Here is a 15,983-nt window from a genome sequence, read left to right as displayed (position 1 = left end):
CATTTCAACAGATGTATTGGGTTGGCGGTATACATTACAAATTATATAACTACTTGATCTGTCATAAACTTGCACCCAAATAGATTCTGGTATAATATTTTCAATATCAAATAATCGTTTCGGTCTGTAGACCGATGACGTATAGATGAGAAGACCGCCAGAGTACGATGAACAGTCTTTTCGAAAAACAGTATCAAATCCTTCGAGAGCAATATCTTCGTTTAGAATTTCGTGTGATAAATGCGTTTCCGTAAAGCAAAGTATGTTAAAATCTGACAGATTGTCCCTGACATAATCGATTTTATTACGTATACTACGGATATTTTGATGAAAAAGTGAGAAGCTGAAATTGTTTGTGTCTCCTGGACCGGGGTTTTGTTCAATATCACCAGATATAATAAGCAGCCTGTATAATGCAGTTGAAACAGACAAAACCAAAACGCAAAGAGGGTCGTTTAAATACATCATATCCGCAAAATCGTTATCAAAACGAGTTACTATTGACAACGTGCCAAACAAAGCAAATATGCCTGAAAAGGACGCGGGAATATTAACGGCCTGTATATGCAGCCAGGTGCTCAGGAGTTGTTTTATGAATAATATATAAAATATAAGTTTCAGAACAAGGCTACCCAGCGAATGTACTCGTATACTTGAAGTCATTGGAAAGCGCTGTGTTTTACAATAAAAAAGTCCGATCGCAGATCTATATGCTTGAAGATCAATCACCTATGCGGATACAATACAACATACACACAAACATGTACAACCTGCGATCGGAGCAAAAGAGAAACAAATATAAGCATATTAAGGGTTTCCTGGGGTGTGGCTAAGTAATGAGACAAAAAGGGAAAGAGAAATAAGTAAAACATATGTTGAACAACTGTAAAAAAAAATCAACTACGTTCAGATGGGACAAGTAGTTATACATTTACGGTTAAACTTTAAATAATTATTCAGCAATGCGTTAAAATAAGTATACAATCATGTAATGTTGATAAGACGATGACTATCGATGGTCGTTTAACAATAGGATTAGGACAAAATATAAAACTGTGTTAGGCCATACATATTAACAATGTAATTTAGATATGTGTCATAATCAATATTTAATAGATGGTAGCCGCAACTAGCAGATACAATCATATATATAAACTTAAACATGCAGATATTATTTCCCAATACGTACACTAATTTTATTTTAATTTAAGAAAAAAACCTTATTTTATTTCAATATGTCTAGTATCATCAGGGATCACTAGGACCCTTTAACAACCTAATAAAACGTGTAATGGCCTTAATCGACTGTCAATATCATAATGACCATTATCTCGTGTTTCTCATGTTGGTATTTGTCAAGTATTATTTCATTTACACAAAAGTTTGACCATTTGGATATACACGTTTTGTTACATTATCGGAATAACTTTAAACATACATTTCAATAGTTTTCAAAAATAATTATTAGGAATACTTAGTTGCTATAGAGAGTCAAATGAAATGTCAAAAACAGAAGTGTAACACATACGAACATATGTATGTGCATAATTGAAGAACAGTCATAATACATGGATAATAACTATCGTAACCGTGGACATGTACAAACACATCTAGAGATAATGCTAATGTGGACATAAGTGAACTATATACAACGAGGACTTATTCAATGAAGTAAATGTATGTACATGTTCATGAGAGTGTATGCTATTTTAGTTTTTATTTGTAAAAAAACGAACATTGATAAATTTGAGACAAATTCAAGACAGTTGTGCAAAATTTGACATCTTAATTAAAGTAGATTAGTAGTTTAAGTGTACTACAGTGTAGTTACTGGATATATTTACTAACGATATTCAGTAATGCTTTGCAACAATTAAAACAAAAACAAAAAAGCAGGATATAACATCGGATTTGACTATGGTAAGTAATCTTTCGTATTAGTAAGTAAATAGTTGGCATTTTAATTCGGTTATACATTAACTATATATTAACAGTTTTAGCAGCACTAGACTCCCAGACTCACAAAACACAGTAACACTGGTTACACCAGTTACACTTGTTGCTCGCCGGATATCTGCAGAATGTCATCAAGGTGCTTGATCTGACGACCTTTGTCTTCACCATGGAGCTGAGCGAACACACGGCAGCCTGAAACCCAAGTCTTTGTCACTTTGTTCGCTCTTTGTTTTGTATTAAATTATTACAGTATATATCAAATTTTACATTTCCTGTGAGTATAATTACTTCTCTTACTTTATTTACATTTTACACTTAGTTAATATTGATTATGTAAAAGAAAGCAACTTCGTATCTTTGCCATATTTACATCTCTGTCACATCCTTCTATTTATTATAAAAAAACAACAACATAACTATATAATTCCTGGCGTCCTTTGATGCTTAACACCAATTAATAGTCTTTCTTGCACGAGGAGTTTCATATCGTCACATTAATTGAGATGCGCGTGCAAGTTAATGGTTGATTTGTTATTTTGATGAAAGACACATCATTAAAGATAACGAATACAATCTTGTTATAACAATTATTACTTCAAATAAAACTTTCTGCTCTTCTTAAGATAAAAAGGACAACTATTGAAATCTTGATAACAAAAATCAGTTACAAATATTACCTGCTGTTAATGGTGTTGATTAATATTGCAACAAAAGCGCCTCATGGAAAATGACAATGCTGGTCTGTTTATTCTAACAAGGAGAAGAACTCGAAAACGCCGTCGACGGCGATGAAATGTTTATATGTAGATATAAAAAAATGCACATACGTGAAAAAAATAATATGCAAATGATAAAACATGAGGATGAACTGATAAAAACTAATCACTATGTGTTATGGATGTTCAATGTTTAAGAGCTTCTATTATATATTTGGAAAATTTAAATACAGTATTTTTGTTGTCTGACTTAAGCAGTTCTATAAACTTATGCATGCTTGGTCTGACATAAAAAAGTTCAATGTATTTCCTTCTGATATCATTATAACAAGGACATATTAATATAAAATGAAATTCATCTTCTAGATCATGTGAATTACAAAAAGTACAATAACGTTCATTTATAGGAATCTACCGGTGTGGATTCTTAATGAATGAGCAGACACTCTTAATCTAGTAATATAAAATCATGCGGTAAAATGTACTTTTAATATAATTACACAGGTTTAGAACACTACTTCTAGCTTTGTCATTAGCCCATGTTTGCTTAAATGTACTAATTAATGTTTCTCTGAATAGACTGACAATAGTATTAACATTATATAACTGTAGATTATCGAACACACATGTTTACCATTTTGACAGTCTTCAACATTATATATTTCCTTAAATATAACATTATCTGTTTCAATAACTTCAGTATTGATGCGTACATTTAAAATTCTTTAAAACACTTTAAATGAATGCGCTCGATTACTTTTGATTTTCCGAAACCCCAAACCTCAGACACATAACCTAATATTGAGGCAACGAAGGCATCAAATAATTGACAATTAACTTGACTGGCTTGATATTATACTTATTGCAATTAGCCAATAAAACATTTAGTGCATTAAGAGCTTTTCCAAATATGTGTTCATGATTCCTGTAATTGAAAACAGTTCCCAAATAATTGAAGTCGCTATCAACTTTATTCCAATTATTTTTGCATAGAAACTTCTTAACAGACCACCTCTTTTACGAAATACCATGGCTTTTGTTTCACTTATATTAACCTCTAGACTCCATTCATTTCAGTAACTTTCTAATAATGACAGTGACCTATTCATATATTCAGGTGTGTTGCCTAGTATAATCACATCGTCCGCAAACAATAGTGTATAATTATAAGGACATTAATAGTGAGGCCTGAATTCATATCTGTTTGTAAAAATAGTTCTATGTCATCTAAAAGCAAGGAAATCAAGACCGGAGACATGACTTCACCCTGCCCCAAGCCTATGGGATATTCGAAAAAGTCAGAATAATTATTTAACACCTTAACAGCTGAATTTACTTTTTCATAAATAGCTTTAATAACTCGTAATACTTTACCTTTAATACCGGTTTTATACGTTTTTAGCCATAACGCATATCTGTAAATGCAATCAAAAGCCTTTTTAAAATCTACAAGAACACAATACAGACGTTTATTGTCGTTAAAAAATTTTGAATAATATTTGATAATACAAATTGAGCCTCAATTTATGATCTACCTTTTCTAAAACCATATTGGGCATCTGATACAATATTTGCTTTATCACAGAAAGATATTATGACATGATACTGGTCAAAATCACGTGACGTTATTCAAAGAGGTCAACATTTCTTTCCTATTTAAAATCGAAGATATGTAGCAAATGCTTAAATCTTTAAATCAGGATTAAATATCAAACGGTGTTAAAACGTTAAAGTCCACAGTCATTTCACTGAATATTGGGGTTATCGTCTTACCGAAAGGGAAACCCATCCGGCACCAACGACGTATTCAATATGGAGACCAAGCTCACTAAAACAATTTACACATTGACAGCTCACGCAAGTACACGGGCTTACAATTAAAAAAGGGTACAGGTAATAATTGTCAATCCTACATCACCAGTCAGGAGTCTGTTTAAGCTTGAAGAAAAGTACTTCAAACTGTGTTTGATCATAATATCAGCGCAAAAAAATCTTTACAAATACACACATTTAGTATGAAGTTAAATGTTCAATCTTGAATTTGGGATTAATTATGAATTCGGAACCATTGAATATAGCAAAAAACGTCCACCGGTCAAATATTAAACATTAAAAATACGCACAAACTGACTATACCAAGACCTCGGATTTTGATCCTCCGAACCAAGTTTTGCAATGTGAAAGTTCGATAAAGTATGTTCTGTACAGTTATGTAGAATTTGTCTGCCTTTTGTCTCTTTGCATTTTTGTGCATGAGTGCAAAAAGTATATGTAGAAATATTTCCAAAATAATGTAATAAACAAGGCTTTGGCTTAGTGTGATAAAGGGTTGGCAGTACAGCTATTGCCGTCTCATATAATTTCAAGAGTCGGAGAGTTTAGTTTTCGATTCAACTAGATTTGCTGGAGAAGGCAAAATAATTGCTTTATCAATTGGTGTCGTTTTTCTGCCATTTTAATGCTAATTATTACATAACGAAACCGAAAGTAGTGGGGAAAAATACATTATGAGCCACACTTATTCATTGATTTATCAATTTATTTCATTGCCATTTAACGTATCTCTAAATGCACACCTATATCAAAACCCTTAGAGATTCTTGTTCGCCATATAAGTGTCTGCTTACTAAGATCTACAAATCATACAATAAAGAACAGCACGAAATTTTATTTCTGTTCACATTTCTGAACACGACAGTACAAGGAAATACATGTACCTCATTGCGTTGACATTATGCGCTACTGATTGAGGAATCTGATGATTTACGCCAGAAACAAAACAGACGTTTAAAGCCGACCTTAAAACGCTTGTTCATAACGCCGTAAATAATGGGATTACATCCGCTATTTGCATAACCTATGAGCAAGGTGAACATGTGAAACTCTCTTGGAATGTTCCCGCTTGCAAATATAGATAATATCATAGATATGCAATAAGGCAACCAGCATATAACAAACACGACTACAACAACAGTTAGTGATAATGAAAGCCGCAGTTCCTCCCTTCTACGTAACGGTGGTGTTTGGCGCATGGTCACATTGACATATACGGAACTGGATGGTCTTTTTTTGATTGACATATTTGAGGTTGTTTCAGGTGAAATTGACCGGGGACGAGGATTTCGAGCCCATTGATCCGCTGTTGATTTCCAGCAGGGATGTAACAAAGAAGTGTCTTTCACCAACGGACCTGTACTGTGTCCTATCTGACTGTTGGTATAAGATTTGCTGTCTATTGCTGCATTGTTATTGTGCCCTCGTGGCTTTACTTGAAACATTGACCCCGTAGAAGATTCTTCTGGTATTGTTTTGATTAGACCGGCGTCTGATTTTATCGATGTTACTTGAAACACTATACCATCTTCTTTTATTTCATTTGATTTCTTAGTCACGTTTTGATTTGTGTCATTCTTATTGTTGTCGAGTTTTTCGATATCATAGTTATTGATGTAAGTTTCGTTCTCAGCCGTTTCATCATCGATTTCAATGATTGATATATCTTTATTGATGCTTTCGTACACTTTACCTTTTGAGTCCATATTTTGTATACCAGAAAGATTGAACGAAGAGCTCTCGACATCGTCTGCTTTGTCATCTTTGTGTATAGTACTGACATCGTTGCTGATAGTAGTATGTCGAGATCTTTGAAAATATGAATCCTTCGACGAGTTTATATTTCGTGAATTGGTCCTCACTCTTAGTCGACTGTTTCGAACTGTACGGACTATGCATATATTACACACGGTCATAACACTGAACGGTATCCCAAAGCAGCAACCAATCATAAAGAAGGCGTATGACATGTGGTTCACCCAATTAGCGAAGCAGAACGAGTGAGTGGGCGTGTACACATACTCGGACCAACCAATCAGTGGCGGTGTTGACAGCAATATAGACAGGGTAATTACACCTGAAACAAAACTATATGGATCAAAAATGAATTATGAAATATAGACAGCTGTAAAGAGCAGTGAAAAGACCAGAGCAGTTATAGATAAGTACCGACAATTTAATGCTTGTAAAAGCCGTTTTAAAGCAGTACTAAACTGTTGAATTATTTTATTGTTCATCAAATTATATCTATATAAAATCATAAACACACGCCATTGCTGAACGCAACATTTTATTGATATAACTGATTGTATGTTTATTTTTTTAATGATTGGATGCATTCAAACCTTTAGTTTTATATGCGATGGAATATTGAGACAAATAAAAAAAATGATTTTATGATGTTGATCAGTTTTCAAATATTTAGCGTATAATTCCATTCGAGATTAATTAATAAATTACCCAACATTCAAATACCCTTAGTGTGTACTTTTAATCGCTCAGATCTTGAAAACACTCATGTCGATAGTTTTGCCTCTTAAGACAGCGTTATAAATCTTATTGTCACATTCACATTAAATTGTAGACCACACTGTAGCATATTTGTATTCGAAATATCATTAAACATACGCTGCCTTCTGATGAGGCCTCAGATTTGTCCCATGAAATTCATACAGGAGCGCTCGTGGTTTTCTTCTGACGTTACATTTGTCTGTTCCATTGTATCGTGAATAATAATTAAGGCATTTTAGACCGCTTATTTACAGTAAAACTGATTTAATAAGGTCAAGGTTGCTTTCAATTACAACTATATTAAATACTGAATCAAACAAACGTATAAAAACGTGTATTAAGACCTAGGTTAATCATCCTTTCAAACCGGACAGTCTTGAAATAAACCCAAACTAAAATTAACATAAGGACCTACGATGAAACCCAGGCAGGGCATATCTGCAAAGCAGGATTCAATAAATCATTTTGCTAAAAAAACTATGTAGGTATCGAGCCTGTTGCTGATGCGTTTTGATATGATTAAATACGATGTGATTTCCTTAATGCATCTTACCTATAATCATGAGCACAGCATTTCGAACTGTATAGATGTTCTTGAACTTCGATGGGTGGCAGACCATGACGTATCTATTTAAAGAAATGTTGCATAACGACAAGACGCTTGTTACTAAGGTCAGCATGTTGATAAACCCTGCTAATACGCATGCGTTGTATCCCAGGTTCCATTCTCCCATCACTAGGGTGTACACGGTCAAGGGCATGTTCACTGTCGCAACCAGTAAATCTGAAATAACAATTTCATAATTATAATATAATAATAGCTTATAACTATAACTACTTATACTTTAGGTTTAAAGATAGTCGTGTTACATCTCAGCCAAACACTCTTCAGTAACTTATAGGTAACACAGTGTATAAGAGGATGCACTTGTACTTTTTAGCATTTTTTATGTTGTTTTTTTAATTTTAACCTCATTCCCGTTTATGTATGCAAACAATAAGCAGCAGAATTGAAATGCGATATTTTCTACCATATAAATACACGGCAAGCAATCATTGGAACCATAACATTTGTATGCGTTGAAAATGCTCCAATATATCTCAAATTGCAATGCCTGTTGTATACGTAGTGTGTCTGTGAACAGACGTAAACAGTGAGTATGTTTGGGGGGTTTTTATTTTAATTTTTAGAGGCTTTTTGAATTTAAATTATAAAATCGCAGAATGTATTTCTCCACAGGATGTACAATGTGAAATATTTGGATTTTCATGAACATTATTATCGTTTCTTAGGTTACAGCAATTCTGTGACATTGTAAAAGGTTGCCTCACTTCAAATCGTGAACGTCATGGTGCCAATGAATATGATGTGGTGCTCATATATTGTAGTTTTGTAGAATACGATCTGTGAAAACAATGAAAAAATAACCTTGGATCTTTTCCATAAACTGTATGACAGTTGTTGTTGCAAATACGTACCGGATATCATTTATGTTTAACCATTCAACAGGATCTAAAAGCAACATACATGCCACATTATTGAGCGGGAGAATTGTCAAGGAATTTTTTTTCAGAAACATCACGAAGACTATCTTAGTAATATGTCATCCCGTGCTTACTTTTTATGTTGCAACTACCATTCTTACAGAGACTGCGTCCGGAAGTCCTTAATTTAAATACTCATAACCATGTTCGATGTGCCACTAAATAGGGTTTATTTTTAAACTTTCGATCACTGGCCTTGTCCCAGTATTTTAATTGCATTTTTAGCATTGTGATAGGAGAACAGCTTTAAAGGTAAATGTTTAAACATTTGGCTTCTGAGCGTGTTTCTGTAGTTTTTCATCTAGAATTTGATACATACCGTTTCCAGATTCCCATCTTAAGACCTCATTTCCATTGTACTCGATGAGAATTTGTTTGCTTTCGCAAAGGGACTTTGGTAGAAGAATTTGTTTTCAGACGCCGATGAGTTTGGGCTTAACATAGGATGATATTTGACTTCTGTTGGTAAACTTATGAGTATTTTCAATGAACGACAGAAACCGTGCTCGTTTGAAAAATAGGGGGTACTATTTTTTCCACTGTTGCAAGACAGGTGTTTTTCTTTCTAATATTTCAATGGAGTGCTCGATATTAATAGGTTGACGTTATGAAAACATAGAGAGATTTTCTTCATGGCAGGAATAGTCCCCGCCACCATTTCCTTTTTATGACAACCATCTTGATAATATGTAAACACAGTCGTGAGTTCTTAGATTTAAACGTAGGAATTCGGATGATCTAAAACTATATTAACAGGTTTTCTACATTTTGCACAAAGATCAACACTACGTATGTATTTAAAAATATAAAGCCAGATTTTGGAACGTTGAATCATATTTGAAATTTGGGCACAAATTACCTGAAAATACAAAATTAAAACTACGACGACCATTTACAATAAAGTATTCATTTATTAAGTACCAAGTGAGCCTTAACGTCCACCAAGCAGTGCTGTAGTTCGACATAACACTTATATTAAATAAGTTAATTGTCGTTTTATGAACTTCTTTAAGTTTTTTTCACTGTCCCTTTCCATTAATGAACACCACAACCTATTCGTTGGCACCACAATGTTCCCAACATCAAACCCAAAGCACCAAGTATAACACACACAGTTTCAACATTTATAATGGGGCAAAATTTGGTCAATGAAAAGCTATAATTGTGCGAAGGAATTGCTAAACCCTGAGGCACGATAACACTTCAATGAAAATCAAGATTCTTACGTTGTGTACACTAAGCTCTAGTAAGTTTTGCACGTTCAAGACGACTCGAGTTTGATTTTTGTTAAGAACTTTTACATTTAACACAACACATTGTCGATTCTATGTGGAACTACATTCCCCGATTTCTTTCATTTCACTATTATAAAAGTGCAAGCAACAATATTGAAAAATAAGAAACAATACCCACTGCTTACAACCGCTTTTCAGTCGTTGGCATTATCACTGAAGACGCGTTGGAGCGATTTCAACGCATAACAAAATGTCATGGCTCAAATGATTGCCCGTCGTGAAATATAGTGCTAGAATTACACATATATAAACCAATACGTGATATGTAATTGATACTGTGCCGGTTTACTATCATTCGATGAAATGAAAATATACTAATAAAATTGAACTAGTCTTCTGCAAACCTTCTATAAGTAAATATAGCAACATTTGACCTCCATTTGACTTTTACTATGTAACAGTTAAATGTAGACTGTGATGTGTTTAGTTCTTTCTTGTTTGTCCATTGTTAATGACGCTGTTGTTTTGGTGTCATGAAATTCGAATTATATGGAGTAGTTTTACTTATTCCATGTGTGAAAACATTTTTTTGGTTTCGTCTACACATTAACTCTGATATCGAAATGGTAGCAAGTAGAATAGTCATTACCGTTTTATAACTACTGCGCGGATAAATTACAACTCTATACACTTACACTGCACGCTTTTAATTGAACGATGTCTTTAAAATAAAGTAAACAACAGTTACCCTCCCGCCACCCTAAAGCGCTCTTTTATACTGCCAAAAATTTGGGTTTTTGGAACAGTTACTATTTCTTGTCTTACTCCTGGATCTGATGTACAGTAATAGTACTAATAAACTACTTTTTGTTTTGTTAACTCAAAATTAAGCTTGGCTAAACGATACGACAATAAAACATGCGATGCTTAATGAGATTATGAGAAATTGGGGCACGAACTTTTACTGGGATTAATTAGACGACATTCATACTTATAACCCATGTTAAATAAGATTAACATTGTTTTATCGATTTATATATTAAACGCTTGTCTGTCATTTTATCATACCTTTTAACCCATTTGTCATTGGTATCAAATAGATCCGATTCGGATTTTGGATTTTTTTTTACATTTTATGTTAAAATGTGTTTAAGCAAAGAAATATTGAATAGGATATGTTCGGTTATTGTGACATTGTGCATATGAAGTAGGGCATTCAGATATGTAAATAACCATATGCTATGGAATAATTTAGAATACATTGATGAACATCTAGTGTAACATAATTCATTTCAACAGTTGATATTGAATAAATGAGAGATTTTTACGATTTTTGTAAACAAATTTTAAAGAGTGTTTTTCAGAGCGTGGATGGTTTATGGTCGATTGTATACTGTTACCTACTTTATTTTGTCACCCTCTGTATGTTAATGTTGTGAAAATGGAAATACAAAGAATGCATAATTCAAACAAATATTGTCAAGTCATTTATCAGTCAATAAACTATTATGTTATGTATATTGTTGTATGGAATAACAAAATACAAAAGTGGGTAAAAAGGACAAAGACTTTAAATAAGTCGATTTTTTTTGTTTTTATTTCAAGGTTCAATCAAGCATAATACGTGTATTCCTTTACAGAGTTCAGAAAATCATTCGATCAATGTTTTTGGAAAGGTTCCAAACTCTTGTTTAAGGTTCAATCTTTAGCAAGCATATGATGAGTTATTCCTTTCATGCACGTGCAAGTGATTTGAGAGCTAAGCAAATTTTATGAAATAATTTTTAACAGAATGTACTGAAAAATGCATTCGTATTCTTGAAAGCGCAAAAGGACTACAAGATAAGGATTGTTTTTATTTGCAAAACTGCTTGACATTAGCCAAACAGCTATGGAGTGTGGCCTTGTGGTTGGTTCGTCTTCTTTGTGATAGATAATATGCATTGATGTGACCAGAGAATGAATTATTGATCTTGAAGTTTTTTTGTTAACATTGTTTTCAATATCTCAAATCAAATATTTGAAAAGGCCGCAATACACAGTTCATGCATATTGGCATACACACATATTCATATTTCTTAAAGACCTTTCCATTTATATACCAACGGAGAGTTCCATACATCTCTGATAAAGTATTTCTTTATAAAGTTTGTTAAACTGCTTAACACTCAAAACCATGTTACAAATGATGTATATATTTTACACCAAAACTAAATAAAATATAATTTTTAAAAGATGTAATAGCTCATGGCTTACCCTACCCACTTTGTATTATTGTGGGCCCCTATAACAATGTCAAGTGTTGCATTGTATATCTAAAGAAGATCATTTATCGGCATTCGCATCTCATGCATTCGAACAGTCAAGTTATAGGACATATTGACTCCCGCATCTTACATTTTAAACATTAAAATGAGAAGAAGTCTGACAATATTTAAGCTACTGATAACAATACCTATTAAACAAATCATTTACGGTTGTGGGTTTTTTTTCGATATATTTTAAAGACTTCGGGACTGAAATATATGACCTACCTAAGTAATTTTACAATGTGTGCGTTAAAAGCGCGGGACTAATAGCGTTTGAGGGAGAAATTGACGAACTATCATTTCGTAATATTTTATAACACATTTAAGTGATATTCATCTTTTGACAAACCCTGACCAATAATGTCAGCAGGTATCCAGTTTTACAATCTGTTTATTACAGGGTGATGTGGAGTTTTACAATGACGCATGTAAAATTATCTGTGTGTCACTCATTTACAAATTAATTCAAATTTACCTTTCTCATCATTTAGTTCCCATGGTATTTAATACTTTTCGAACATATTTTATTTCCATACTCCTATATGTTTTGTGTATCATTAATTCAACTATTGCGTTTAAAACACAGTATAAGCCTGATAGACATCTATCTAAATATACATGTTGTGAATGACATTTTTATAAAATTGTTTTATTAAACTTTATAACAACGTTTTTCATATAAATATCTATTTCTGTAACAGGGACGTTTAAACGAGTTCAAACAGTTATATATTATATATATATATATATATATATATATATATTGACCGTCGGATTTCATAAATGATTTTTATTTGGAATTTAATGTTGTTTCTCATGGGGATATTTTACGAAGAAGTTAATCAGGGGTGGTATTTAATATTAAACTTAAGTAAATCTTTTGGTCAAACATCATTGACACCATTCACTCTATTGGTCAGTTATTACTTACAAGTAATCCGATTAGCTACATCGTTCTTAGATTCCAATAAAACCTGATATTGAATGCCAGCCCTGACCTTATCTAATTCAAGAATATCTAGAGAAATAGCATGCATCTTGTTTAGCACAACTAACTTTTATGAATATATTTATTAAAGTTCAAATGTTGTCTTGATATTGTGAGGTGAAAGGAAGCAGTTCGTTGAACCGAGGGTCACATTGGATTTAAGCTTCATAAACCGCTCCATATCCACTCAATATAATTCGTTATTAGGAAATTAAATTTCTATGCTTTTACATCCTAATACGATGTTTATCGAATTATTTGTAACTGATAATCATAGTTTGATGAATGGCAGTATTGAGGGGTAAACATACTGTGACTAGTGCTTGAGCTATTGTAAAGTAAAGATGCTGTAATTTCAGACTCTAACTCAATTTATTCGTGATATGAGACCACCAGAACGCTAAGTATATGAAACGTTTTGCAATATACAACATTTGATGAAATTCCTGACAAAATGCACACACAAAACATGAAGCAGAATTATATCTAGAAATGCATATGAATATCTTTGAATGGATTTTCTGCTTTATATACCTTAAGGGGTGTGTAGTCCGCTTTGTAAAAAAATAAGGAGGGCTTTGTCCACTTTTACAAAAAATGAGAAGGAGGAGTCCGATTGTATTAAAAATGAAACATGTATGCACTAAGTATACTTTCTTTTTATCAGAAAGGAACTTATAGATCAGCATTTTCCAAGATTCTAGTGGCCACAGAATTACAATAAGTGCCATACAAACTGATTTCATAAAGGCAAAACATATGTTGTTTGATATTGGACGTACCAACGTCACATTCTTTTCGGCAAAGCAGAAAATAAACTGTTATTTTGAAATAAAAATCCTTCCTGATAGTTTTAATAAATTTCTGTTGTTATTTTTTTATCAGAAGGGAGTTCTAGATCAGCACTGTCCAAGATTCTAGTGTCCACAGCATTACAATAAGTGCCATACAAGCTGATTTCATAAAGGCAAAACATATTTTGTTTGATTATGAAGGTACCAACGTCCCATTCTTTTCAGCACAGCAGTAAATAAACTGTTATTTTGAAGAGAAAAACGTTCCTAACAGTTTCTGTGAATTTTACCAAACACGATCAAAAAAGATCTTTAAGAACATAATGGACTTACAGTTTTACACTTTACAACCAAAAGTAATCTGTATAGGACAGTCCAAAAGTAATATGTTTAGTTCGAAAAGATTTATGACATAATGACAATGTGGCCAAAAAGTTTGAAGAAGGTCAAATGATACATGCAATATATCAAATATACATTTATTATCACTGCAATGCCTTAGTATCTAGGAAAAGATCATTGCGGGACCAGATTTTGATTCAAATCACGAGATAAGCGCAAGTACCACCTTTGCTTTCTCTGAATAGAATATTACGTAATTTTTCTGCGCAAACATATATCTACAACAAACTCCATTCTATTTTTGTCATCTCTATGAATTCATTACCTGCAGTGGAAAGGCCAAGAATAAACATGCTGGTCAATGTCCTTAGCGCCCGAGATCGGAGGACCACAATCCAGAGGGACAGGTTCCCAATCACACTCACACTGATTAAAACGCTAAGAACAATTCCTTCTATTACTCTATTTGCCGTAGGGATGTCTTCTGTCGTCGTCAACGTCACTGTCGTCTCGGTGCTGGTGTTTCCGGCAAAACCCATAGTGCTCAATCTTTTTTCGCGAGTTATCGTTCTGACATTTCGAATGTTTTGAAATTAGTCTTTAATCACATAACTGAAGTCCGTTTCATATTGTAAGATGGATCTCATCGCTATATGACACCACAATTCTGGTAATTTCAAAGAAACACCCACTTTCATTACACTAACCTTTTCGTTTTCTTATTTAAAATATGTACATTTGAATTCAATACATATACCATTTTCCAGTTACATGATTAACATTGTAAAGACATTCGTAAAGAAGATCGCAGCTTGTATCTCTGATGATCGAAATATCATAATTCACTTTGAACAAGTCCATTTTTATATGTATCACTGTTTACTTTGCTTACTGTTAAATTGAAAAAAAAACACGCTGAAATAAAAACGGTATTGTTTATCTTTGATGATTTGTTCTTATGGAGCGGTATATCATGTTCACAATATCGCTGTTTAACCACTGTAGTGAAAACTGCTGAAGTGTATATCATCGTATACAATTTATGCAGCCGTAACTTGTCTATCAAAGAAGAAAAGGTTAAGAATGGTATCTGATTGAAATTAATTTTTCAATTCAGTCTGTTTCTCATTTGTGTGCACATAGAAGTTAAATCCGAAAATATACACTGAACTTTGGAAGAAAAAAGTGCGTTGCGAAAACAATTATTTTAAAAATCACACGCTCGTATGGGTGCTTGGAATAGATGTGCATGCTAAAAATCGCAGCAATATGATTATATGACACATGCCATTTCAATACTGAAACATTAATATCGCTAGATGCGGCGTCAGGGCGAAGGCTAGCGAGACTCGTTTCGAAAGCCAACTGCTATATCCAATACCAGGAAACAAGACAATTGCCAACTATAAACGATGTGATAGAACATTAACGCCGCTATATGTAAAACATGAAAGTGCACTAAGCTACGTTTCCATTGCGAGGCACTGAGTACACTTCTAACAGGGTTTTAATGGCTTTCGGTTTTCAATTAACACATTCAGTTGTTCATTTTTATTTATTTATTTATTTATTGTTATTAAATTTCTATTCATCTTTTTAGTTATGAATGTTGTTATTTTGAGCTTTTAATTGAGATTGTGGCAATGATTTTGCTTGTTTAATGATATTAACTGTTATGAGCATCATTTGGTAAATCTTTGCAATGAAATTGAAATTAAATAAACAGGTAAATCACATCCACATAATTTTCCGAT

The 15,983-nt window shown here is 33.0% G+C and overlaps 1 protein-coding gene across 1 annotated transcript; it reads right to left on the bottom strand.

The window, feature by feature from the left end:
• Positions 1-5,404: 5,404 nt before the first annotated feature.
• LOC128221457 (alpha-2A adrenergic receptor-like) lies at positions 5,405-14,768 on the bottom strand. Its single transcript, XM_052930065.1, has 3 exons — positions 14,555-14,768; positions 7,570-7,800; positions 5,405-6,582 (listed from the first exon to the last, which is right to left on the bottom strand). The coding sequence occupies exons 1-3, from the start codon at positions 14,766-14,768 to the stop codon at positions 5,405-5,407; spliced, it is 1,623 nt and encodes a 540-aa protein (XP_052786025.1).
• Between the last annotated feature and the right edge of the window lie 1,215 nt (positions 14,769-15,983).

Source organism: Mya arenaria, chromosome 16 (genome assembly GCF_026914265.1).
Source record: "Mya arenaria isolate MELC-2E11 chromosome 16, ASM2691426v1".
Classification (NCBI taxonomy): domain Eukaryota; kingdom Metazoa; phylum Mollusca; class Bivalvia; order Myida; family Myidae; genus Mya; species Mya arenaria.
The sequence above is the reverse complement of the archived record's forward strand: the minus strand, read 5'-3'. Positions and strand labels throughout refer to the sequence as shown.

What these genes read in the sequence shown, in the direction of transcription:
- LOC128221457 (XM_052930065.1), bottom strand. Translation starts at nt 14,768, where the DNA reads ATGGGTTTTGCCGGAAACACCAGCACCGAGACGACAGTGACGTTGACG. An exon ending in TCTTGGCCTTTCCACTGCAG is followed by an intron (nt 7,801 to 14,554) that starts GTAATGAATTCA and finishes TTGTTATTTCAG; the next exon opens with ATTTACTGGTTGCGACAGTG. An exon ending in TGCTGTGCTCATGATTATAG is followed by an intron (nt 6,583 to 7,569) that starts GTAAGATGCATT and finishes GTTTTGTTTCAG; the next exon opens with GTGTAATTACCCTGTCTATA.